The sequence below is a fragment of the Notolepis coatsorum genome, assembly GCF_963971535.1.
Source record: "Notolepis coatsorum genome assembly, chromosome: 1".
In the NCBI taxonomy this organism is placed as follows: Eukaryota; Metazoa; Chordata; class Actinopteri; order Aulopiformes; family Paralepididae; genus Notolepis; species Notolepis coatsorum.
In genome coordinates, this window is record NC_140165.1 from 194,887,390 (window position 1) to 194,914,641 (window position 27,252).

A 27,252-nucleotide genomic window follows, 5' to 3' on the forward strand; every position below is an offset into this window, starting at 1 on the left:
AGCCACAGTATGTCTCTCTATCTCTCTACCTCTCTTTTTCTCTCTGTGTCTCTGTCTCTATCTCTGTGTCTCTCTTGTTTCTCGCTCTCTCTCACTCTCTCTCTGTCTGTCTGTCTCTCTCTCTCTCTCTCTCTCTCTGTGTCTATCTGTCTCTGTCTCTCTCTCTCTTGGAGTGTTGTGAAACCTGAGCTCTTTCTGTACCACGGGGAAACTCTCGCCTACTCTCTCGGTCTCTCTCTCTCTCTCTCTCTCTCTCTCTCTCTCTCTCTCTCTCTCTCTCTCTCTCTCTCTCTCTCTCTCTCTCTCTCTCTCTCTCTATCTCTCTCTATCTCTCTCTCCCTCTCTATCTGTCCCCCTCTCTCTGACTATCTCTCCCTCTCTCTCTCCCTCTCTCTCTCTGAGTGTTGTGAAACCTGAGCTCTTACCAAGGGGAAATTCTCGCCCACTCTCTCTCTCTCTCTCTTTCCTCTCAGCTGAACATGACACGACCCAGTAGTCCATCTCTCTTTTTCCAGATCAATTATTCAATCATCAGGCCCCAACCTCATCTCTTTTCCCTCTCTTCTCCCCTCTCTCCTCCTCTCCCCCACTCTCTTCTCCTATCCTTCTATCTTCTGCTCTCTTATCTCCCCTCATCTCTCTTCTCCTCTCTCTTCTTCTATCTTCTCCTCTCCTGCTCTCTTATGTGTGATGTGATATGTGATGGCTGTACATGTTGTGTATCAGTATTGTATGTAATTTTAGATTGTCCAATAAATTCAATCAATCAATCAACTCTTCTCTCCCCTCATCTATCTTCTCCTCTCTATTCTCCTACCGTTGTCCTCATAGCAACAGTTGCTATGGAGACAGCGTTATTGTTACGGCGTAACAACACCTCATCAACACTTACACAGAGAGACGTAAATGCATTCACACATGCATGCATGCACACACACAGTTATCTGTGTTTCAACAGGGCTGTTGGAGCATGGTGCTGACTGAGCTATTCTGCTGTTATTATGGGATGGCTGGTGGGGGGTTTCTATGGTGACATATTCTCTGCTCTCCCACATGCCCTCTGTGATATCAGTAGGAGAGACACTGGGTGCTTTAAGTAACTGAATGCTCATTGTGAGTTTTGAATCACTTAACATTGTGCTCTGTTGCTGAATGACTTGTGTGACTTGTCTGCATGTGACAGATGTAAGAGTAGGTCTTCTATTCTGAGTTTAGTCACAAAGTGCTCAGCAGTGCTCTGAGAGGCTCAAAGTGAGCAGAACTGAGCAACATGTTAAGCTGAGACGTTTAGTTAATTAATGTACCCACTGTATACAACACACTATGTATACTACAATACACTATGTATACTACAATACACTATATATACTACAATACACTATATATACTATTTTACACTATGTATACACTGTCAAACTCTTGTCATCTCTCTATAGTATGTTGTTTCAGAACCATGTGTGTAAGTCAGTCACTTCATCCACCCAGGCACCAGGTCTGGTTGGCATATTTCATTTGAGTCTATGTTAATTTGCCCAGCTGTGATATGAAACTAGCAAAGTGTAGTGGTACATGTACACAGCTGTGCTATGAAGCTAGCAAAGCGTAGTGGTACATGTACACAGCTGTGATATGAAGCTAGCAAAGTGTAGTGGTACATGTACACAGCTGTGATATGAAGCTAGCAAAGTGTAGTGGTACATGTACACAGCTGTGATATGAAGCTAGCAAAGTGTAGTGGTACATATACACAGCTGTGCTATGAAGCTAGCAAAGTGTAGTGGTACATATATACACAGCTGTGATATGAAGCTAGCAAAGTGTAGTGGTACATATATACACAGCTGTGATATGAAGCTAGCAAAGTGTAGTGGTACATATACAGCTGTGATATGAAGCTAGCAAAGTGTAGTGGTACATATACAGCTGTGATATGAAGCTAGCAAAGTGTAGTGGTACATGTACACAGCTGTGATATGAAGCTAGCAAAGTGTAGTGGTACATATACAGCTGTGATATGAAGCTAGCAAAGTGTAGTGGTACATATATACACAGCTGTGCTATGAAGCTAGCAAAGTGTAGCGGTACATGTACACAGCTGTGATATGAAGCTAGCAAAGTGTAGTGGTACATATACACAGCTGTGCTATGAAGCTAGCAAAGTGTAGTGGTACATGTACACAGCTGTGATATGAAGCTAGCAAAGTGTAGTGGTACATATACACAGCTGTGCTATGAAGCTAGCAAAGTGTAGTGGTACATATACACAGCTGTGCTATGAAGCTAGCAAAGTGTAGTGGTACATGTACACAGCTGTGATATGAAGCTAGCAAAGTGTAGTGGTACATATACACAGCTGTGCTATGAAGCTAGCAAAGTGTAGTGGTACATGTACACAGCTGTGATATGAAGCTAGCAAAGTGTAGTGGTACTGTACATGTACACAGCTGTGATATGAAGCTAGCAAAGTGTAGTGGTACATATACAGCTGTAATATGAAGCAAGCAAAGCGTAGTGGTACATTCATTCAAACCTTTATTCTCGAAAAGACAATTGAGGTCACCCTCATTTTCAATGTTGTCGAGACTTTACATACATTTAAATGCACACATTTCTACAATATAACAATAATAAATAATAATAACTATCTATATCGTTATTTTTCTCACACATGGACCACAGTCCAGAGTGCCCCACAGCAATTAGTATAAAATTAACATAGGCATAAAATCAGCACACAATTGACAGAATAAACGTGCAGACTTAAAGGTTTGTGGTCTATCACATCGATTGCTGCGCTAAAATCCAGTAGTACTGCACCCGTTATCTTTGAGTTATCCATCTGCTTTAACCAGTCATCAGTCATTTGTGTGAGGGCAGAGAAAGTGGAGTAGTTATGTCTATAAGCGTGTTGAAATATAGTATTGAGACCATTACAGTAAAAGTATTTTTGTATTTGTGAATGGGCAATTCTCTCCATCAATTTACTAAGTACTGGTAGAATAGTGATGGGTCTGCTGTTCTGCCCACTAAATGTTAATCTGCTGTTTTTAGGTATTGGGAATTATTTTGCCTTCCAGGCTTCCAAATGTTTGGATATATACCATCAGCTAGACATTGCTTTACTATGTGACAAATGGGACCGGAAATGTGGTCAGCTGCGAGACAAAGTACCCTACTGTCTAACATGTCAGTACCTGCTGAGCCATGTTCGGGAAGGGCCTTCAACAACCTGCTCACCACACCCTCTCCACACTGCTAAATTGGAATGTACAGCTCTTACTCCACATTATATTTTTCCTTATAAATTCAAAAGTGTTGGAGTCAGTGAGGACCATATTCTGCCTTAGTGCATTGACCTTGTTTATAAAAAAAAATCATTAAAATAATTAGCTATATCTAATGGTTTGGTTAAAAACCTTCCACCCGATTCTACAAAGGAGGGGCTGCCAATTTCCTTCCTCCCCATTATTTCATTTAAGGTTTTCCAAAGTTCTTTGCCATCATATTTAGTGGCATCTATTCTTCCTTTATAATAATCTTTTTCAATCAGTTTTGCCACCTGGTTCCTCAAATAGCAATATTTTAACCTATTTTCCACAGAGCCTGACTTTGCTAGTGATGATTTGGCATCATCTCTTTTTTTCATGAGCTTTTTTAAGAACTCATTCAGCCACGGAGCCGGTCTGGATCTGGCAGTGCCCTTTTGTCAACAATACTCCTAAATTTGTTCATAAAAATATGTAAATCAGCCTCTGGCTCCTGAGCTGTATACACCTCTGTCCAGTCTATATTTCTGACATCATGCAAAAAGCATTCTGAAGTGAATTTCTTATACATTGTTTTGTATGTGATTTTGACACCACATTTAGGGATTTTGGTTTTCCTGGTAATTGCAATTATGTTGTGGTCACTAAACCCCACAGGTAGAACAATTGGTTTAGTGCTCAGGAGCGTTTGTGTAAATATGGTCAATGCACGTGGCAGTTGTATGGCCAGCCCTGTTAGTAAAGACTCTGGTTGGCTGAGAAATCATCTGTGACAAATTACAAGCATGGATTAATGAAACCATTTATTTTTCATTGGGCATTGATTTGCATACCAGTTGATATTTAAATCTCCCAGTTTTTTTTTTTTTTTTACACACACATCACTCAAAATGGCCCCGCGGCCCACTTTTCGGTCGCGACCCACCAGTTGAGAAACACTGGTTTAGACGTTGTAGGTCGGACAGAAGACGGTATGAAGCTGAATAGCTGATCCATGATCTCAATGGTGCTCATAACCAATTATGGGGTAGAACACTGCAACCTTGGCCATCACCACGAGACGCACTCTGTATAATGACATTCTAACACTTGAGTCAATGACTCAGAGAGACAGTGAGACAGTGACAGTGGTTAGAGAGTTCCCATGTTTGCAGTGGGCAGACATGGGAGCAATAGATACATGTAATAAGAATATAAATATGCATACATAGTAGCAATAGAATCAAAGTACACAAGCAAATTATGACCCAAGAACAAAGAGGCAGAGGACTACAAACGCTAGTATACAGGATGAGATACAAGACGATGGCTCAAGGCCATTTTCCCCGGGGGGGCAGGAGAACCACCCAGAACAGGCCGAGGTAGAGCGGGCGAGTATCGTGAAATGAGATCGGATAGATACAGCGGTGCGAGCCCATTAAACATTTTGTAAGTGAGGAGTAACACTTTTTTGATATGATAGAATTTTCTAGTTTAAGTTAGTATCCGTGCAGCCGCATTTTGCACAAGTTGAAGATTTTTGACACTTGATATTGAAATTAAACAGGTGTCACATGCTAAATTCATTGTTGATGAAGGCCTTATATGGAAAAATAATATTGAGCTAGTTTGCTAAAAAGTTATGAAATCATATGTGACAGAGTCCAGGGTTTGTGCCGACATGTCTCCATTTTCCAGATTTTTCCAGATTGTGAAAGTACAGAATGTAAGCTTTCAAATGATGTGTCATACTTTGAAATCTGAGAATGTTTTGAATATCATATATTCATTTAAATCTTGTAAAACAGTCTGTTGTCTAGAATACTCAAGGGGAGAAAATGCCTCTCAAAGATGTTCACACTTCAGCTAGTTTGGGGGGGGGGGGCGTGGACAACTACCCTCACCTGAATGCGTCCATCGTTAACGTTAATGACTCTCTCTGTGTGAATGCCTTTACCTGGCTCAGTGAATCTGAATCCCAACGCGCAGCTCTATTCAGATGCAAAGATAAACCCAGCCCCCACCTCTCCTCTGTGGAGAGCACAAACTGTGTTTCAAAACAGCCTTTTTTAAACACAGAATTCTTACAATTAGAGTTATTATATCTGTTCGCTGTTGTACTAAATATGTTCTTCAACTCTCGAACTGTAGTTATATATAAAAAATAAATAAAACACACAAAAAAAATAAAACTTTTTTTATTGTGTCTATCTGTCATTTCACCCTGGCGACTTGTAGGCATCATCACCAGACTGGGTCACATATGGCATTATTAGAAGGATTTCTTCTCTTGTGAATCGCTCCTGTCTTTCGACACTTTATTATAGTTTGATATACCCATATTTATCGTATTCTAATATTATTTGGGCCAGTACTTTTCCTACTTCTCTTCATAAACGTTTGATATTGCAAAAGAAATTCATAAGGCTTGCCACTACTTCTAATCACCTTGAACCATCTGCGCCTCTTTTTAAGCAACTTAAAATACTATCAATCTTTGATATTAATGTATACCAGATATGTATTTTTATGTTTAACTGCACTTTTAATTTAGATTTATTTCCTATTGTTTTCCATAATTTTTTCATATCAAACTCCAGTATTCATTCATATCCAACAAGGTAATCAAACAATATTCATCGTAATTTCTTCCGCACAACATTAGGTCAGTTCAGTATAAGATTTAGAGGTCCTACTATTTGGAATTCAAAACCCTCCATAATAAAAATTTGCTCATCTATTTCATCATTCAAATCCAAGCTTAAATATCCATTGTTAAATGAATAGCTTCAATCTCATAAAACCATTAATGTCACTTTGTTTTACAGTTTCATGTTCATTTGTTTAGACTAATTATTAATGTTGTTGTTTTTGTTATTATTATTATTATTACTTTGATTATTCCTTACCCATAACCACCCTCCTCCAACTCGCCACCATTTCCCCCTGCCCCACGTTCTCTCCTCTCCTGCCCCCCCCAACCCCCTTGGTTTTCCCTTACTCTCCTCCCGACTGTCTCCCCTACTCACTCCCGTATTTGTTATCCGTTACTCGTGGTTTTATGTTTCCTGTGTATTCTTATTGTCCTCCGTTTCCCTATGGTTCTGTTTCTTTGTTTTCGTTTCTTTTTTGCCTATTGTCAGCGACTTTGGGTCTTAGAAAAGCGCTATACAAAATAAATGAATTATTATTATTATTATTATTGTTATTATTATTATCTTATTATTATCTTAATATTATGAAAATTGTTTTATGAACTTATTTCACTTTACTTTTTTTTTTTTTTTTTTTTTTTAACTCATTCCGCACCTAGAGGTCGCTGTTTACCTTGTGGTAAGAATGCCAGCGCTCTTTTCAATGGGATAATGGCGGTGTTTGCGAGTGCTAAAACTATATTAAATATTATAGCTATGGATCTAATAAACACGTCGATTGTCCGTTTTATACCGTGGTGAATATGAGTATAATTTTAGAGTGATCCTGTCGAATCCCAATAACCCCAGCAAACGGCGCTTCAATGTATTTTCTTAGAAATCGTGCCATTTGTCGCTTGATTTATGAATCGTTCTGAAATAAACGCTAGGTTATCGGTATTATATGTTTCATCATGCGCGCACGGAAGCGGGGGCTGAAAAGTCGCCCCTCCGTGCTTTGGTCGGCGCCAACAGCACGCACACACACACACACAGACACTTGTGATCGTTACGAAAGAAACATCGGATTAACCCGAGATTGGTAACATAGAGTCCTTACCTCACATCTGATGTACTGCAAAAAGATTAATCCAATTCCTGATCGCCATTCCAAATATTGATTGCGTTTATTGCTCCAATGTTTCTCAACCAAAACACACAAATCCACGCTGCTCCAGTGTCCCCCAGTCCATGTGTTATAAATGTTACTCTTGCCCGAGAAGGAAAACCTGGACCGGACTTCTTAGATCAGTGTACAGCCCAAGCCAGAGGGATTCCAATGATGTGCAATACCGGCCGCAAGGCGTTAGGCGGCGGTATTGGCCTTTTGCGAGTTCAGACCCATTCCCAATGATAACATCAGGCTGGATGGATGAAAAATGAATGGATATAGCGAATAAAAGAAATAACGATTAAAACCCGACTTTTCTCGTGATTGGCGCTCAAGCGATGGCGAGTTAACCCGACTTTTTTCGTGGTTGGCGCTGAAACAGTTAATCCAATGATTTAATGAGTTGAGGCCCCGTATAGGCCCATCTGGGTCTCTTGCCTCTACTCAGCACCTTTATACACTTTCTGTCATGGTCAATGTTTTTTACTGTTTTCCTGAAATGGTGCAGGGGAAAAAAAGAATTAGGTAGGCCTGAAAAAAGCTCATTACAGTAATCTAGACGTGATGAGACAAATGCATGAATTAGGGTTTCAGTGTCGGCCAGAGTTAAAATAGGGCAAATTTTTGCAATATTACGGAGATGGAAGAAGGCAATTTTGGTGACCTTTTTAATATGTGTATTACATGAAAGGGAGGAATAAAAAATTACTCCAAGGATTTTTATGGTGGAGCTCTGAGAGACATGACAAGTATCCAATTTTAGGGATATAAATGGTTATCTCCGCAAACAACAGGATGATGCCAGTATATTCCACTGCTCTATTTATAATCTATCCATTTATTTATGCTTCGCTAGTTGCAAACAAAATGGGCTTTCAGAATATTTAGATTTTATCATCAAATTCAAATGATAAATAAAACGTGTATAGATGATGACAAGTGGAACGGCGCAACATGGACAGTTTCTCCCCTCCTCCATTTTCAATTCATATATTTAAATTAGGGTTTGTGAAATAATATTTCATGATGATCTTGTATCTTAATTTGGGAAATATTAGTAATAATCTTTTGGAAAGTTGTGCTTCGATCAGCGATTTATCTCGGCTGCTCCCCTACATTTTCAAAAGCCTAGAGAAAGGTTGTCTTAACTTCATCATCATCAATTATGAATGTCAAATTGATATAAATATTTTTCATTGTGTGCTATGGCTTTCGAGACCTATTTCTGAAGCGCTGTTGTTATCCTATCAATGCTGCAAATCGGGATCAGACATCACAGCATTCTGTTAGGTTTTGCGCCTCCTGGTGGTATATAACAGAACAGCAATCAACCGCGCCGCAGTAGAATGATGAACAGAGATAACTGTAGATACAGTTGTGTCACATTATATTAATTATAAATGTTCTGCCTTTCCTATCTCTCTGCCTCTCTCTCTTCCTCTCCCTCTCTTCCTCTCCCCCTCCCCCCTCCCTTTCTTTCTCTCTCTTCCTCCCTCTCCCTCTCTCTCTGTCTCTCTCTGTCCCTCTGTCTCCCAGGTAACGGATGTCCTTACATCCCAGATGATGCTAACGAAGACACCATCAGTGTCCTGGTACGACTGATCACAGAGAAGAAAGGTAGGCTACTGTCCACTAGGGCTGACCTAGGGCTGGGCGATATATCGAGTATACTCCATGTATCGCGGCTTGTTCTACATGCGATGTAGTAAATTACTATATCGTGAACATCGAGTATATGTTGTGTCACGTCGCGGCTGAGATGAGACTTGCTTTAGCGCAGAGCTTTCCTCTCATTTCATTATAGACAGACCAGCGCGGACCTTCAATGACATGCAATTGTAATTTCATTAGCCAGACTAGCGCAGACCTTTAATGACATGCAATTTAATTGACGCGAGCAATGGGCTAACGTTAGCTGATAACTCATCCTATGACTAGGCTAACTAGCGTTAGCTGCTAACCCTAAAACTTTGAGATGGAGCCACGTTACAAGCCCAAGACTTCCCTGGCTCGCATTAGGCCTGGCATTTTTTTTTGACATTGCTATGTCTATACATTGGTTTCTTGTTCGAATGCATTTATTTCTATAGACCAGTGACATGCAATATAATTGACGCAAGCAATGGGCTAACGTTAGCTGCTAAGTTATACCATAAATAGGCTAAGCTAACTAGCGTTAGCTGCTAACCCTGAAAGCGATCAAAGCGACTCCACGACACTAGTTCCATTCGTGAGGAAAGGGGGTGGGTTATATTGACGACCCTTGACAGAGGTTTAAAGATAACTTCATATTTATTGGTTATTCGTTTCTTTATATTGGGCATCCAGTTTCAATCTCCGTGTGTTAAACTCTTCCTGTTGACGTTCGAGTGTGACATCATCGCCTACGGCAGCTTATACGCTCAAAACGCGAACCTAAAACAAAATCCGGGGGGGGGGGGGGGGGGGGGCTGGCTCTCTTCTGACGCGTTCTCACCCTCTCTCGCTCTCTCTCTACATTCAATGATTTAAAGTAGCCAAACGTTACAGTATAAATACTAACTGGATAGGTGATGATATAAACATTTAATTATCTGAAATATTCTAAAATCATTAAGTCAGCTATAAGCCATTATCCCTTTGTGTGTGATTATAATTATCTCACAGTAGTGTATATATATACATATATATATATATATATATCTGTGTGTGTGTGTTTGGCTAAAGTGGATAGAAAACAGTACTGTGCAAAAGTCTTAGGCACCCAAGAGTTTTTATATAAATTGTCTTAGATGTAAATACATTTTTTATTAGTGTGTCAGTACTACTAAGACTACTGTTAGATTTCGATCAATCAGCCAGTATCACCTCTTCATCTGTTGGCTTGTGTAGTTATCACCTCTTTATCCGTTGACTCTGCGTTGTGTTTTATCTGTCCGACGTCTTCTCATACTGGCTGTATAATCTTTGTCATTCCCCTTTAATGCAATCCGTAATCATAATAATTCACCACCTTCGTAAGAATTCGACACTTGACAGCGTAATACCTTTTTTGGAAAACGTTGTTTATTCCATAAACAAAGCCTCGTAATCGGATGGAAACCAATTCTGTATTGTCCTTGAAAAGTCTTTGGAAGAAAACTAAATTCATTATTCTAATGATCTCTCCTTTCACCTCGCTCGGTGGTCGTTGCGGCCTAGCTGTTATCCAAAAGCCTTCATGGTTGTCGTGCCACGTCAGTCCTCCCCCCCCCCTTGCGAGGGGAGGAGGGAGCCATTTCGAAGTCTCTGATCAACGTCCGCTCACGTCAGCTTCGTGTCTGGATCTAACTCATACGCGGAAGACACTCACATCATAACGTCTTCGCCCTAGCAACGGGGCCCTGTCCCCCTTTCCTCGTTACTATGTGACGCTGCCATGGCAACTGCTTTTAACCTTTAACACACATTAAATTGCCGTTAAACTCTCTCTCTGACCATTCCTGCACTGTTCTCTGTCCCTATCAGTGTTTATGTTTAACAAGCTAAGTGACCTTGAAGCCCTGGGCTCTCTTAGTCTGCTGCTGAATACATTGCCTCTCTCTCTCTGACCGCCTCCACCACCACCATGCACATCTACCTCTCTGACCTGGCCCCTTTAGATGCTGTCATCTCCCCCAATATATACATTACATACATTGAAAAACCTCGATTTCCTTCACTCCCCCCTTTGATTCTTCAAACAACTGTCAGAATCAACAAACTACTTGGTTTCTCAATGAATACACAGGACTTCACATTGTCGTCTTGTCTCTCTCTTGATGAACTCTGGAAGGAAGTCCCTGTTTTGTTCATGATTCAACAATAAAAAAAAACCATGATATCTGTTTCAAAATGCCTCGAAAACAGCGTCTCCGCAGGAAAGCCCCCCAGATGTCTGCCTCGTCCTCCCCTGGGCAACACCGCCTGCGACCGCTGGACTCCGCCCCGTTGGCCGTCTCCACTGCTGTCGATGGTCCTCCCTTTCGCTATCGGTCGTCTCCGGACTCTGAAAGCAAAAAAACAACACCAGCAGTCTTCTGTACACAATCTTCCTTTGTGTTTTCCATTATATCATGGCTTTGGACTTGCAGCTCATTCCATATTGTCCTCTCCAGTTCTCTATATATATTTTCTCTGCAAGCCCCTGCCATGGCCACGCCCTTTCAGACTGTGTTGACATTGTGAGTGTCATACAGCCAATGGCGCTCGTTATCTACTAGTCTACCACCTTCTCAACACCCAGATCTGTCCTACAGGGCGGTTCCCTGTTGTCGTCTTCCGTCGCGACACCAGCAGCTTACCGATACCCACTTCCGCGCCCTATCTTCGTCCCATGGTTGGCCCCCAGCGCGATCGCGCACGCCAGTTCTTTCTGGTGACCGTGTCCTCTGAAAACTCCTGCCTATTTATCAGGTGTGAGAAGGCGCAACTGGAAATCAAACTCCCTCGTTATTTTCCACCTTAACCTCGTTAATTAACTGCACCTCATCTCTCTGTGAAGTTCTTATTTAATCCATTGTATGATTAAACTCTATTTAATTAACGTGTCCATCAATAATATAATATTAATAACATACAACAGAGCATCGCTCTAACATACAACAGAGCAGTTTGTCGCTCTAACATACAACAGAGCAGTTCGTCGCTCTAACATACAACAGAGCAGTTCGTCGCTCTAACATACAACAGAGCAGTTCGTCGCTCTAACATACAACAGAGCAGTTCGTCGCTCTAACATACTGTACAACAGAGCAGTCCATCGCTCCGGAGCAGTCCGTCGCTCTAAACAACAACACAGAGCAGTCCATCGCTCCGGAGCAGTCCGTCGCTCTAAACAACAACACAGAGCAGTCCGTCGCTCCGGAGCAGTCCGTCGCTCTAAACAACAACACAGAGCAGTCCATCGCTCCGGAGCAGTCCGTCGCTCTAAACAACAACACAGAGCAGTCCGTCGCTCCGGAGCAGTCCATCGCTCTAAACAACAACACAGAGCAGTCCGTCGCTCCGGAGCAGTCCGTCGCTCCATCATAACACCGTGTATACACACAAGCAGTTTCTCGGTTCCCTGCCTCTAACCCTGTATACACACATAAGCAGTTTCTCGGTTCCCTGCCCCTAAACACCGTATACACACATAAGCAGTTTCTCGGTTCCCTGCCCCCTGTATACACACATAATATTCACTCTTCATGTTCCAATATCTGACTGGAATCACTATTATTATTATTATTATTATTATTATTATTATTATTATAATACTAATAATCTACCCATTTTTTACTTGGTTCAGTAATCTGGAATCACTCCCCGCACTCCCACCCCTAGATGGCAGCCGATTCACTAAAAGGGTAGCAGAGACCACTCTCTGCCACTAGATGGTAGCAGATATCCATCTTCAAATATTTGCCTGCATTACCCCACTCCCACCCCTAGATGGCGGCCAACTCAGTCTAGAGTACTTTAGCTGACGTGTCTCTCCTTGGTCTCTAGTTCCTGTTAGCCTCCTCGTGGAGCCTTGCGGCCATCTTGTCTCTGTGCCTCGTTATCCCTTCCTCCTCCGTAGGCCCGAAACTGCTTTTTCTCATCTTATCTCGCTCATACGATTCTGCAGTCTCCTCATACTACTCAGTCGCAGCCACGGATCTGTATGTGGCTCTTGTTGACATTCCACCTTATAGATAAGACCACTACAGCTCCACTCTGTTGTCTATCTACCTAAAAAGGACACTATCTCAGACAAAATTCATTTATAACCACTCCTGCTCGATTGATGACATACTGCACATTTTAAGGCAGACCCCATCATTCAGCTCTCCTCCTGTTATAACAAATTCCGGCCGTCTTGAGACCACCGCACCAGTCTAAGGTGAGCCGTCTCAGGCGACGGTCTTGTCATAACAGTCCCGCCATAACAATTTTTTCGTCTGGTTTTAGCCGTCCCTTCTCTCTCTTCCACCTCCCTTTACACTCATTCTGCAATAATTTCACTTTGGTGCCGTCTGTGGCGGTTTTGTTTTCATTCTCTGTAGATGAAACACTGCATGCCCTGCTGGAAACTCTTCAAAGCCCCGAAAATCACAGCTACACAGTGGCTTATGTACTCCACTATTTTGTTTGTCTGTAGATAAGATCTCTCGGTTTTCAAAACAACACTCTGCATCTCTGCCTCTCTCCCGCCACAGTACTCATTATCTCTGTTTGTCTTTCTCATATTATTACTAGGGCTGTCAGTTTATCGCGTTAATTAGATTAATTAATTACACAGCAAATTATCGCGTTATGGAAATTAACTCAAACTGTATTACAATTTTTTTTTTTTTTTATAATTTCTTTTGTATCATTCATTCCATAAGAATGTAGAATACACATTTACAGATTTTTTTTTTTTAATATGGTCCAATTTCATGTTCTTGTCTGATTCTAGGGACATCTATGAATCTCAGGGAATGTATTCCCATTGTCAGAAATACTGTGGGCTAGATCCACAAAGAATGGATTGCACGGTGCAAGTTGCACCCTTACTTACAATTCATTATGAATTGAAAAAGCCGTACTGTATTGTACCCATTCTGCAATCTGTTAATAACATTTTCATTCAATCAATCAATCTGCGCGGTGATTGATTGAATGACATTTTTATTTTGAGTAAATTGTAATGAACCAAATGAGAATATCAATACTTTTTTTTATCTTTGACTGTGAATAACACCATGCTCAAATTGACCAGACCTGAAAAATCTAAGCAAATTAATAGATGGAAGATGATTAAACAAAAGGTTTTGTAGATACAGTACTGAATTATGCCATCCGGACACATGCAATTTGAAATATGATTATAGAATATAGAATATCAGGCATAAAATGGTTATGCGATTAAAATGCGATTAATTCGATTAATTAATTACAAATCCTGTAATTAATTAGATAACTTTTTTTAATCACCTGACAGCACTAATTATTACAGCTGGCTTCTCTGTCGCTAATTATGTTTACGGATGTACATATTTGTTCTTTATTTGGCTTAAAGATCAACAACCGTGGGTGCAAGTGAACTCACATTCTTTCTCCTACAGCGCTGGTTGCTCGCGCCTCATGACCGCTCGACTCGACTCTCTCCCAGGGCTGGCTGGCCTTGCTTGCTGGCTTGGCTCGAGTTCATGATTCTCCCACACGCTGGCTGTTGTTCACTGTCGCCCCATTGAAAAGTATTTTTCCGTTGTTATCTTTAATCAAAATCCGGCGTAAGGCACCAACTGTTTCAATCAATCAGCCAGTATCACCTCTTCATCTGTTGGCTTGTGTAGTTATCACCTCTTTATCCGTTGACTCTGCGTTGTGTTTTATCTCTCCGACGTCTTCTCATACTGGCTGTAGAATCTTTGTCATTCCCCTTTAATGCAATCCGTAATCATAATAATTCACCACCTTCGTAAGAATTCGACACTTGACAGCGTAATACCTTTCTTGGAAAACGTTGTTTATTCCATAAACAAAGCTTCGTAATCAGATGGAAACCAATTCTGTATTGTCCTTGAAAAGTATTTGGAAGAAAACTAAATACATTTTTCTAATGATCTCTCCTTTCACCCTGCTCGGTGGTCGTCGCGGCCTAGCTGTTATCCAAAAGCCTTCATGGTTGTCGTGCCACGTCAGTCCTCCCCCCCCCCCCCCCCCCCTTGCGAGGGGAGGAGGGAGCCGTTTAGAAGTCTCTGATCAACGTCCGCTCGCGTCAGCTTCGTGTCTAGATCTAACTCATACGCGGAAGACACTCACATCATAACGTCTTCGCCCTAGCAACGGGGGCCCTGCCCCCCTTTCCTCGTTACTATGTGACGCTGCCATGGCAACTGCTTTTAACCTTTAACACACATTAAACTGCCGTTTCTAATAATGTCAAACTCTCTCTCTCTGACCATTCCTGCACTGTTCTCCGTCCCTATCAGTGTGTATGTTTAACAAGCTAAGTGACCTTGAAGCCCTGGGCTCTCTTAGTCTGCTGCTGAATACATTGCCTCTCGCTCTCTCTGACCGCCTCCACCACCACAACCATGCACATCTACCTCTCTGACCTGGCCCCTTTAGATGCTGTCATCTCCCCCAATATATACATTACATACATTGAAAAACCTCGATTTCCTTCACTACTCTTAGTACATTTTCATTTAATAATTTTTTAAAGCATCTACATGGTTTAATAATGCAAACATATGTTGCAGGGACTTATTATAATCATCATATTGGCGTGACTGTATGCATCAAAGGGTTAAATCAAGAATTTGTAAGTGCTTTAGAGCAAATGTCAAAATATCGCGATATATATCGTGTACCGTGATATGGCCAAAAAATATCGCGATATCATTTAGAGGCCATATCGCCCAGCCCTAGGCTGACCCCTATTAGTCGAATAGTCCAGTGGTTCCCAAAGTGGGGGTCGCGACCCCCAGGGGGGTCGCCAGATGATTTCCAAAAATAAAATAAAAAATGAATTCCAAAAAAAAGTTTTTTATTTAATTTTTTTTATGCAGTCAGGCCACTGAACTTAGAAGCAGGCCAGGCCATTGTTTCTAGTTGCAGCGGCGCAATAGTTAGATAACCTAGGTGGGGAACAACCAGGAGATCACTGCAACTCACACAAGTTGGAGAACTATCTCTCTCTCTCTCTTGCTCACACACACACACACAAAGGGAGCCGCATGTGATTGGTGGAGGCGGGACCCTTACCAAAAAACTCAAAATCAGTGTTGTTGCTAATCATTGACACATGCTAGCCTGTAATAATCCCCCCCAGAAAAATCTACTTTGCATTTGATATATTGCAAATATATGCCATCACACACACTGGCATTTAAAGGGTTAGAATTATCAAATGAATATGTGGTGTTATGATCAGGGCTGAAGTTGAATAAAACATTGTATTATTTTCAATCTGACATTACAAAAAACAGAAAATCCATCAAAAGCAGTGTTGTTGCTAATCATACATTATGCTAGCCTGTTTTTTAACAATAATTTGTGATGCCATCACAAACACTGGCATTTAAAGGGTACAAATAAAAGAAATCCTGCACCAGAATGCAGGAAATGAAGTCTTTGTAACAAAGACCCCCCACTTTAAAAAGTGGCCTGACTGAGGCTATATTTCGCATTATATTTCCTGGCCTGAATGATTTCCCCAGTCCGGCCCTGGTTAAAAGCCTCCAATGCTTATTAGTGTGTGTGCGTTTGAACGTTTGCATGTTTCAACCATACATTTCCATTTATAAATAAATAAATAAAAAAGAAAAAGTATAATTGTTATTAAAAAGAAATTCAAATATTTGTACCTCCTATAATAGTGGGGGTCCTTTGCTTTGGGAATAGTCTACTAATCGATCGAAAGGAGCCGTAGTCGACTGCCAACCTCTTAGTCGAATGCAAAAAAAATATATATATATTATAATTTTCTTTTTTATCATTCTTTCCAAAAGAAAAGAGGCCTAGAAGCGTGGCTAACGCTAATGGCACGCATAGCAGAGGCTAACTGCCTAAGAAAACAGGCACAGAGGCACTGAAAGAGGATTTCACCCATCTAATGAACACACTAGAGTAGACAAATATCAAGATGTATCCATCAGTGGACCAATTGCAGAGGACAAGAAGCCTTCCGTCGACTCCTTCAAACATTAAGCACCCCCACAGCCCAAATGGAATGATAATTTTTTTTAATAAAATAAAATAAATTATACTTTTCAAAAAAACTAAATGTTCATAGTCGACTAATAGTCGACTATCGGCTAATTTTGGCCAATCAAAGTCGACTATCCAAATCCTTAGTCGGGGACAGCCCTACTGTCTACTAATGATGATGTCATTGAATCGGGTGCTAAGTCGCCATAGCAACGCATGTAACTTAAGAGGTGTTGTCCACAACCAGACAGACACCCTTGTTACATGGAGAAAATCAGTTCAACGCCGGTCAAAGTGGTCCAGCTGTTTCCTAGCTGCTTCATGTTAGTATGTTCTTCCTGTGTCTCAGGACAGTTCAATCAGTATGTTCTTCCTGTGTCCCAGGACAGTTCAAGTCACTATTTGTGAACATGCACCACTCTCTCCTGAAGCTAAATATCTGAGAGATAACCCTCTATTCTGTAATGTCACTGGAATGTGCTGCTCCATAGACGATGAATGGGTCTATCTGACTTCACAAGAACATAAAAGTTGGGTGTAAGAGCTACACAAACATTTTCTGGCCTCTTAAATTCCAAGAAATTGGAGGGTTCTAGCTTTAGGAGAGAGTGGTTTGTGCTCAAATATTGCCTGAACTGTCCTGGGGCACAGGAAAAACATACAGGGCTAGATCCACAAAGAATGGATTGCACGGTGCTAATTGCACCCTTACTTACAATTCGTGAGTGATTGATTGAATGAAAATTGTATTAACAGATTGCAGAATGGGTACAATACAGTACGGCTCAATACACACAATTGTTAAGGGGATGCAGACCAGAGAAAGACGTTCGTCTTGTTTACATCACGGTCCCCCATTTTCAATTCATAATGAATTGTAAGTAAGGGTGCAATTAGCACCGTGCAATCCAGTAGGTGAATTCTTAAAATGGGTGGCATTCCCCTTTAATCAGCACATTGCCATCATCTGTGTGGATGAAAGGCTTCAGACTTCAGACTTCAGACTTCAGACATCAGGGTTATAGGTCCTTCTCAGAGGATCTGATCTCAGTATATGGTAACGAGTAATAAGAGACACACATTCTTTTTTTTATCAAAAATTTCTCATTACTGTCAATCGCCGCCCTATCATACATCAATCTTTAACCCTAGCCCTAGCATACATCAACCTTTAACCCTAACCTAGCATATATCAACCTTTAACCCTAGTAACCCTAGCATTTAACCTAGCATACATCAAATCAAATAACATTTATTTGTAAGGCCCGGCAACACACGTTAATGTCCCCATGGGCCGGACACGTCTTCTTTAAACAAGTCAAGAAGCAACATCACAATAAGTCAAGAACAAAACAAGAACACCATAAAGTCAAAAAAATTTAAAATAAATGCAAAATAAATAAATGCAACACTCCCAGACAAAAAAAATGCACCACAGGCAATGTGGAGGAGAGAAACCTTAGAAGGAGATCTCCCTTCTTAGATGTCAAGTTTCAAGTTCAAGTTTCTTTATTACCGGTAGTTGACATGCAAAGATACAGAATACCTTCACATGGAATGCTTTTTTCTGTTATGCTCCTATGAGGATCATAGGACGCTTGGATCATACACATACAGCTCATTACAGTAAGATTCCACAATTATTACATTTTAGATAGTAATAATGGTACAGAGCCTTGAGATAAACATATGCATATTCACCACCGCAAACAGACTGGCAGCCGTCATAGGCAGCGCCATGTATGGAAGGAGGGGGGAGTGGGTTGGGGTTGTTACAGGGCTGTAAGGGGTGGGGGGGAGTGATCCCTCACACGAGGCAGCCGACAGTGCAGCGCCAATGCAGAGGAAGGGGGGGGGGAGGTGGGGGGGAGTGCACAAGCCAAGTCCTGGGTGGGGGAGGTAGGGATTGGGGGTGGGGGAAGCCGCTCGCCACTCTTATCTCCCAGAGGGCCTTCGACTCCACAGCTCGGATGTCGGTGATAGTAGTGTTGCAATAAAACACAGATAAGTGCATGCGACAGCAACTGAACATTTTGAAAGATTAAAGATAGAGCTGATAGTGATAGCAACTGAACATTTTGAAAGATTAAAGATAGAGCTGATAGCGGATCTATTTGAGGCACAGGGGCGGCGCAAATAGGGTCGCATCCTCCCGGTCTTCATCACGGGACGCCATCAACCTTTAACCCTAACATTTAACCCTAGCACACATTAACCTTTAATCAAGTTTCAAGTTTCAAGTTCAAGTTTCTTTAATAGTTGTCATACAGAAGTACAGAATACTTTTATACAAAATGCTTCTTTCTGTTACGCTCCAGAGACTGTGCTAGACAAAAGATAAGTATGAAATAAAATAAAATAGTATAGCATGTAAAAATAGAAGTAAAAATAGAAGTCACGTACGTAGACACAGTGTTCAGTATATACATATGTACAATGTAATCCTAACCTAGCCCTATCATAAATCAGACTGTAGTGCTTAACTCATTGACCGCCCAGCTGTTTTCCCATCTCTACTCAATGGCGCCAGCATTATTGACCATTTTAGCCATCATGTGTTCTGTATTATAGCTATGGAGACAATAGTATGGCTCAGGCCTTGTTCATAGTCCATCACTGACTAACCAGTTAATTTCTACATACTGTAGTTTGTGCCCTATTACATGCTAAACATCGCCCCTTTCCAAAATAATCCAGTATTTTTTCATAGATCGCGAGATATGACGCGTTATATGCATTATGGCATTATGGCATTATTTTCGGGTTGCTCGCCTGAAACCCCAAATACTTCAAAATCAAAGGTATATATACCATATACATGTGTCTTCACAAAATCATCAATGGGGGGGGGGGGTCGTCTTACCCCGAAACTGCGATCATTACCAAAAGCATGTTTTAGGTCCGGTAAAATACGACACTGTGATCGGTACAAAAACATGTTTTAGGTTTGGTAAAATAGACATAGAATAGACCTTACCTTAGTCAGAAGGTACTCCCAGTGATCTCATCGCAATCGCGATTACTCGTGTATATGTGTATATGCGTGTATACGGGAAACAATAGGTTTGAGGCGATAAAATCTCAGAGCGATCGATCTGTCCTGATTCCCTCTGAGGGGGAGGAGTTCTTGCAGACACTCCCCACACTAAAGTGGCCCCACACTACTGCCACCTGGCAGGATTCGATCGTCATTGCAATTTTAACGTAGGCAGCGGTAGGGATGCACCGATCCGACTTTTTCAGTCCCGATACCGATACCTGGGTTTGGGTATCGGTCAATACCGATACCGATCCGATACCCATTGTCGAAATTTGTTTTCCAAAAAAGTTTAAAAAATAAAATAAAAAATGTAATCCACGTTCTTTTTTTATATTAAAATATATTTTGGTTTTAAGAATTGTAAAGGATCACAAGTGTGTTTTTGATTTGTTGTAAACAAAGACAGAAAATAAACTTCATTCAATTAATAAACTGTATGCCTCACTGTCACTGTGTGGAAGAGACTGGGATCATTCTTTTGTGCAAGGCAACATCAGGCTTGACTTAAAACATTACTTTCCTAACTTAGTGAAACTAAATGTACACAAGGCAACACATAGATATAAATGTACTGAATGGTTATTTCTTATTTTATTTCGTATTTATAAAAAAAAAATATATATATATCCGATATTATCTTAATTTTTTACCGATACCCGATCCAGCTATTTTACTGATATCGGCGGTCGATACCGGTCGATACCGATACCAATATCGGATCGGTGCATCCCTAGGCAGCGGTGCAAGGGAGACCCAGGGAGCTCCGAATGAGAAAGGAAAAAGATCAAATGATCTCTCAAGCGCTGGCGACGAAACACGAGTATAGTCGTTTTTGGCGCAGAAAGAGTTAATATGGTTTAGAAGAGCTGACTGGAGCTATTACATTGATTTCTGAGCCTATCATAATATTGCCTATGCTTAATCTGTGTGTGTGTGTGTGTGTGTGTTTGTGTGTTACAGAGAATGCAGCCGCACTGGAGGAGTTGCTCTTAGAGTATGAGAGTAAACAAATGGCCATCTGTAAAGCCTCCTCAATCAAGTAAGAGCACACACACACACACACACACACACACGGACACACGCATTTGGATTGACTTACTACTGATAATATTATTTACATGGGCTGTTTATATGGTACTTTAGTGCAAGGGATCATATATATATTTAACACACATATGTTAGGGTTCATACATATATGTTAGGGTTCATACACATATAAATATATGTATGTTAGGGTTCATATATATATATGTGTTAGGGTTCATACATATATGTTAGGGTTCACTTCATACACATATACATATGTATGTTAGGGTTCATACATATATGTTAGAATTTGTGCTGTCAATAGATTAACAATAATTAACTAATTAATCTCACAATTTTCTGTAATTAATCTAGATACAAAATAGCATTTTTCTACTTAAGACCGAAGCTTGTAACAGATATTTACTTGAGTAAAATCATGGAATTAATGTAAAATCAACTCAAAGAAAGTATATTTAGATTCAAAGACTATTTTAATAGCTTTCTTTGAATAGAGTTTCTCCTGTGAAATACAAATGTTCAACAAAACCATCAACATTGACTCAGCTAGACCGCTTTCTTATATCCGCGGCGCTAACAGAAATAAAAACAACCCAGGCCTATGTTAAAGTGCAGATTGGCTTAGAGGACGATAATGTCTTGTATGAACTACCAGTAATATAAATCATATTAACAACAAAAATGTGTTCCATCTTCGTGTCAGATGATTTTCAAAAAGGTGCATGAGTCAATGCAAAAAAAGAACAAGCAAATATACTGCTGAAAGTTCAGAACGTTGAAGATTTTTCACTCCATAGATTAATCTAGATTAATTTATTTTAATGCTTTAAATAATTTAAATTAATCTCCACAATTAAAGCATTAACTTTGACAGCCCTAGTTAGAATATAATGTATTGTGCACTGTATTAGAGCCTTATTATTGGCCTAAAAAATCTCACATTTACTGACTTGACAAGGAATGTACATTTTAAGTCAAATCTGTTTTTATCATATTTACCACATGTATTATACGGTATACAGTGTATCTATTGATGTTATAATTATATAATAGTGGTGAATGTTAAAGTAACAGCCTAACACATGCACTGTGTAACAGCCTAACACATGCACTATGTAACAATATGAATTATATCAATATGCAATATGAAACAACCCCAAATACTGTAGCTCAATTAGCTCTAGCTACAGGCTGCTATATGAAACAATCCCGGTAAACTCAATTAGCTCTAGCTACAGGCCTTAGCTTCTAGCACATTCGGAACACGCACGCACACACACACACACACACACACACACACACACACACACACACACACACACACACACACACACACACACACACACACACACACACACACACACATTCTCAAAAGCTCAAAGCTTGTGTGCCTATGTAGTGTGTGTGTGTGTGTGTGTGGGGGGAGGTTATTACAGGTCATTCTAAGCTCTGGGGCCGTCGTTGCATTGAGTTTTTCTAACCTACACAATAGAACAATAGAAAGCTACACAACCAGTCGGTCAGTAGTAACATCTGATCTCTCTCTTTCTCCTCTCCTCTCTGTCTCTCTCCCCTCATCTGTCTCTCCCTCTGTCTCTCCCCCCCTCTCTCTCTCTCCCCCTCTCCTCTCCTCTCATCTGTCTCTTTCTCTCTTCTCCTCTGTCTCCCTTTCCTCTCCTCTCCCCTGTCTCTCCCCCTCTCTCTCCTATCATGTCCTCTGTCTCTCTCCTCTCCTCTTTCTCTCCTCTGTCTCTCCCCCTCTCTCTCCTCATCTCTGTCTCTCCCCCTCTCTCCTCATCTCTGTCTCTCTCCTCTCCTCTCTCCCCTCTGCCTCTCTCTCTCCTCTCCTTTCTCTCTGCTTTCTCGTCCCCTCCCCGGTGTCTCCCCTAGGTTTCCAGTCTTGTCTCCTCTGTCTCAGCTGGGGTCTCTTCCCAGACTGTGTCCTCATCAGTCTCATCTCCACACCATCTCCGGTCTGTCCGGTCTGTCCTCTAAACATGGCTACTGTTGTTCCCGCTGCGCGCAGCGAAAATGGCCTCCGATCCTCATCCCCCCTTTGGACGTGCTGAAGGTGAAGACCCAGACCCTCATCCTGCCCTCACTGGACCCTCCTGGCCAGGAGAAGAAGGGCCCCCTGCTGGGTGGAGTCTGTGTGGACACCGTGTCCCACCCACCAGTATACACTACACCACAGGGGAGAGGAGGAGAAGGAGAGAAGGAGATGAAAGACAAGGAGCCTGTAGGGATGACGGTGCTGTCAGTAGGGAGGTGAGAGGTCCATAAGCTTTTTTTTTTGATCAAATTTTTTATTATTAATTACATGAAACAAGACAACACAATAACCACAGTAACAAAAAACATAACTTCACAGGAGAATAACAACCAATAATAATACAGAATAATACAGAATAATAAATTATAAAGACAAAAAGAAAAAGAAACAGCGTCCAACCTATCAAATATAGATGGCTACTTCAATAACAAAAGGTCTTCAAACATGCCAACCTTTCCCCACCTTTACAAAGTGGAGTGACTTAAAAGATTGTTTACGAGAGTGTTGCCGCAGATTTACTGTAGATAGCCTAGGTCCCTTACACATGTTCAAGACTGCCAAACTCGCAGAAGGTAAAGTGTAAGAAGAAAGAAAATCTTCCTCCAAGTTGGTTGACAGGTCAATCAGTCTGCCAATATTAGTCCCTTGGGGAGATGGCATGTGAATGGACATATAGCGCAGAATAGCTAAATATCAACCCCCCCTAAAATCCCCCCAGTCAAAGTTAAGAAGGACAAGACAAAAACCAAGACAGACAAGTTCCTCCTCCCCCTCCCCAGAGACCGCCGGACCCCCCCGATCAAGCGCCCCAACCCCGCTCAGCCGCACACGGCGGTCTTTACCTTCTCAGCTGCTGCGAACCACAGGTCGATGCCAGCCTGCCCTACCCCAATCACCCGAGCCGTGGATATCTCAAGATAAATCACATCCAATAGAGTTAGGGACCAGTTAATCATTGTAAGCTTCTCAGGCTCCTTCCATCTCATTGCTATAAGCTTCTTCGCTGCTGTGACGCCCGCTAGGACAACCCTTTTCAGTTGTACGGACGCGGGTAGTGTCGTTATATCGTTCAGGAGTAGCGTAACAGCTGTGAATGGGATAGTTAAGCCACACAGATCTGAAAGTTTGTCCGTTATTGACCTCCAGAAACGGGCCACTGGTGGGCAATCCCAATACATATGCATATAAGTGCCAGTGGCCTTTTGAGAGCACAAAGTGCACCGAGAGTCGGTTATCAGTCCCATAGCAAATAGCTTCCTAGGTGTAAGATAGGTCCTATGAATATAATTCAAATTAATTTGCTGGTGATTGGGGTTGCGGGAAGATAATGCCACATTTGCCCAAACATCATCCCAGTCAAACTCGGGGTCCAACTCCGGGATATCCACACGCCAGATTGTATCCAATGATAAATTTTTATACGTGGATTGAATTAAGAGCGTATAAAAGTCTGAGACAAACCCTCTGGATGTCGTCCTGTCCACTATGAGCCTGAGGAAGGGGTGTGGGTGCAAAGCTTGAGCCCACGGTACGCCATGCGCCCTCAGTGCTGACCTTAGTTGAAGGTAAAGAAAGAAGGACTCGCCGGGAAGATCATAAAATTCTCTTAAGTCCTGAAACGCACGGAGGCCGTTCTTATCATAAATATCCTCCAGAGTATGCACTCCCCTCCTTTGCCATTGAGGAATATTAACCGGCTTGTGCCCAACAAGTAATTGCTGGTTATTAAAAATTGGAGAGTCCAGGTGCCATGGGCATTTAACCCCACATGACCTCTGTACATTACGCCACGTTTGGATCACGTGAGTTATGATCGGTCCATACCTCAGCCGGCATTTCGAAATAGAGACAGTGGAGTACACTACATCCTGCAATCTTAGCGGAGATACCGCCGCCGCTTCTAAGGAGCGCCACGATACAGCCTCTACAGGGTCTAGCCAGCACATCAGAGGTCTCAGTGAAAAGGACCAGAAATAAAGTTTAAAATCAGGGATTGCGAGGCCCCCATCTTGTTTTCTACGTTGAGTAGTAGCCCTTTTGATTCTCGGGCGTTTGTTATTCCAGATAAACTTAGATACCATCGATTGTACCTTGCGCCAGTGGTCTATTGGAGGGGGCAGGGGGAGCATTGAGCTAATAAAATTTATCCTAGGCAGGATGTTCATTTTGATTATGGAAGCCCGGGCTTGTAAGGAGTTAGGAAGGGACGACCACCTGTCTAGATCCTGGCGTATTTTATCATAAGTACCCGTGAAGTTGTACTTAGTAGTTTGGTTCAGCGTGGGGAATATCTCTATGCCCAAGTATTTAAAATGTTCTACTATGGGGATATCAGCTGGTAGTCGTACCGCCTTGGCCAGCTCATTAAGAGGTAGGCAGGCTGATTTGTTCCAGTTAATCTTAAAGCCTGACAATTTACCAAAGTCGTCGATTATCCTCAATAATTTTGTGGCCGACCGGGAGGGGTCGTCCATGAAAATCAGCAGGTCATCCGCATAGAGAGCAATTTTGTGTGGAGTATTATTGACCATTATGGGGACGATGTCCTCCGATTGCCTAATAAATTGGGCCAAAGGTTCGAGGGAAAGCGCGAACAGTCCTGGGCTCAGAGGACAACCCTGTCTAGAAGATCTGGAGACTGGAAAGAGTGTGGAACAGTTTTTGCCTGTCAGTATCATCGCAGACGGCGAGGCATACAGGACTTTAATCATATGAATAAAACTCTTCCCAAGACCCATGACCTCAAGTACCTTCCACAGGTATGACCACTCAAGTCTGTCAAACGCCTTCATGGCATCCAAAGACAGAACTGTGGATGGAGTTGTATTGTCTTTACTGTTATCGATTACATGCAACAGCCTCCTAAGATTATCTGCAGCCAGACGCCCCGGGATAAAACCAGTTTGATCGCAGTGTACCAATACAGACATAAATCTCTGCAGGCGACGGGCCAGCACCTTGGCAAACACTTTTAAATCGGCCCCGAGAAGACTCAAGGGTCTATAGCTACCACAATCATTGGGATCTTTGTCCTTCTTGAGAAGTAAAGAAATCAACGCCATATTGACATCTCTTGAGAACTCCCCTTGTTCGATAGCGTAATTGATCATATCGAGCATCAATGGACCCAGTTGGTCCCAGAAAGCTAAATACACTTCGGGTGGAATACCATCCCAGCCTGGTGCCTTACCCCTCTGCATTTCAACAATCGTCTCCCTCAATTCCACGAGAGTAATCGGTCTCCCCAGTTCCTTGGCCTCTTCCTCAGAAATGTGGGGTATCTCAAGCCCGCCAATGAACGATTCAAATTTAGAGTCATCAAGATTACCCTCTGAGCTATATAACTGTGAGTAAAACTCTTTAAAAGTGTCATTGATCTTTTTCGAATCAGTAGTGACTGCACCCTGGCTCGTCCTGATCGAGGGGATATCCGAGAAATGATCATTTGAGCGTATTTTCATTGCCAATAGATGGCTAGGTCTGGAGCCGTGAAAGTAGTAATTTTGTCTTGTCCTATGTATCAAGAACTCAGACTGTTGTTTAAGTATGGAGTTTATTTCTTTTTTGATTATCTTACGTTGTGTGTTTAGTCGTTCACTATAGTTAGTTTGCAAGGATGCGTATAGGTCCGCATATAATGTTTCCAATCCTTCTAGCTTTTTTGACCGGGATTTTCGCAAATTGGAGGCAAATAGTGTGACATGACCCCTGATAAATCCTTTCAATGCGTTCCACAGGACCCTAGGGTCCTCTACTGTGCCAACGTTGATCTGCAAAAATTCAGCTAGTTTACTCCTGAACTCAGAACAGAAGTCATCGTTCTTTAGCAAGGTCGAATTAAAACGCCATCTGGGAGCTCTTGCGGAGAGCCTGCCAAAGGTTGCCGTAAGGAAAATCCCCTTGTGGTCTGAGAGAGCCAAGGGAACCAATGAGACATCGAAACTATCAAACATATTAGGGGACGCGAATGCATAGTCAATTCGAGAGAAGCTTTTGTGTCTGGCTGACAGGTGAGAGTAATCTTTGAGGGTGGGGTTGGATAAGCGCCAAAGGTCTGTGAGCCCCGTGTCCTGGGCCCACATCCTGAGGGCCTTAGAGGCCCGTTTTTGGTCGCTCGTTTCAGAGGGCCCGGACCAATCCATCTCCGCATCCCAGCACGCATTAAAATCGCCACCCACAATGAGAGCGTATCCATTAAGTTCCAACATATTCTTCGTGATTGTATTATAGAACGCTGAATCAAATGTGTTAGGAGCATACAATGCTATTATAGCCATCTTCCTATGCGAGAATTCAACTTTTGCTATAGTAATCCTTCCCTCCGTGTCCGACCATACATCCAGGACTTTGATATCAAGGTTACGTCTTGTAACTATGACGACTCCTTTCGTCTTATC

At 41.8% G+C, this 27,252-nt stretch overlaps 1 protein-coding gene across 4 annotated transcripts in view; it reads left to right on the plus strand.

Moving 5' to 3' along the window:
- relt (RELT TNF receptor) overlaps positions 1-27,252 on the plus strand; it is a 178,389-nt gene that overhangs the window by 140,226 nt on the left and 10,911 nt on the right. For all 4 annotated transcript variants that reach the window (XM_084324734.1, XM_084324736.1, XM_084324733.1 and 1 more), the window contains 3 exons: positions 8,586-8,666; positions 20,716-20,794; positions 22,693-23,070. In XM_084324734.1, coding sequence (XP_084180860.1) covers positions 8,586-8,666; positions 20,716-20,794; positions 22,693-23,070 — 538 coding nt within the window. The remainder of the gene's footprint in view (positions 1-8,585; positions 8,667-20,715; positions 20,795-22,692; positions 23,071-27,252) is intronic.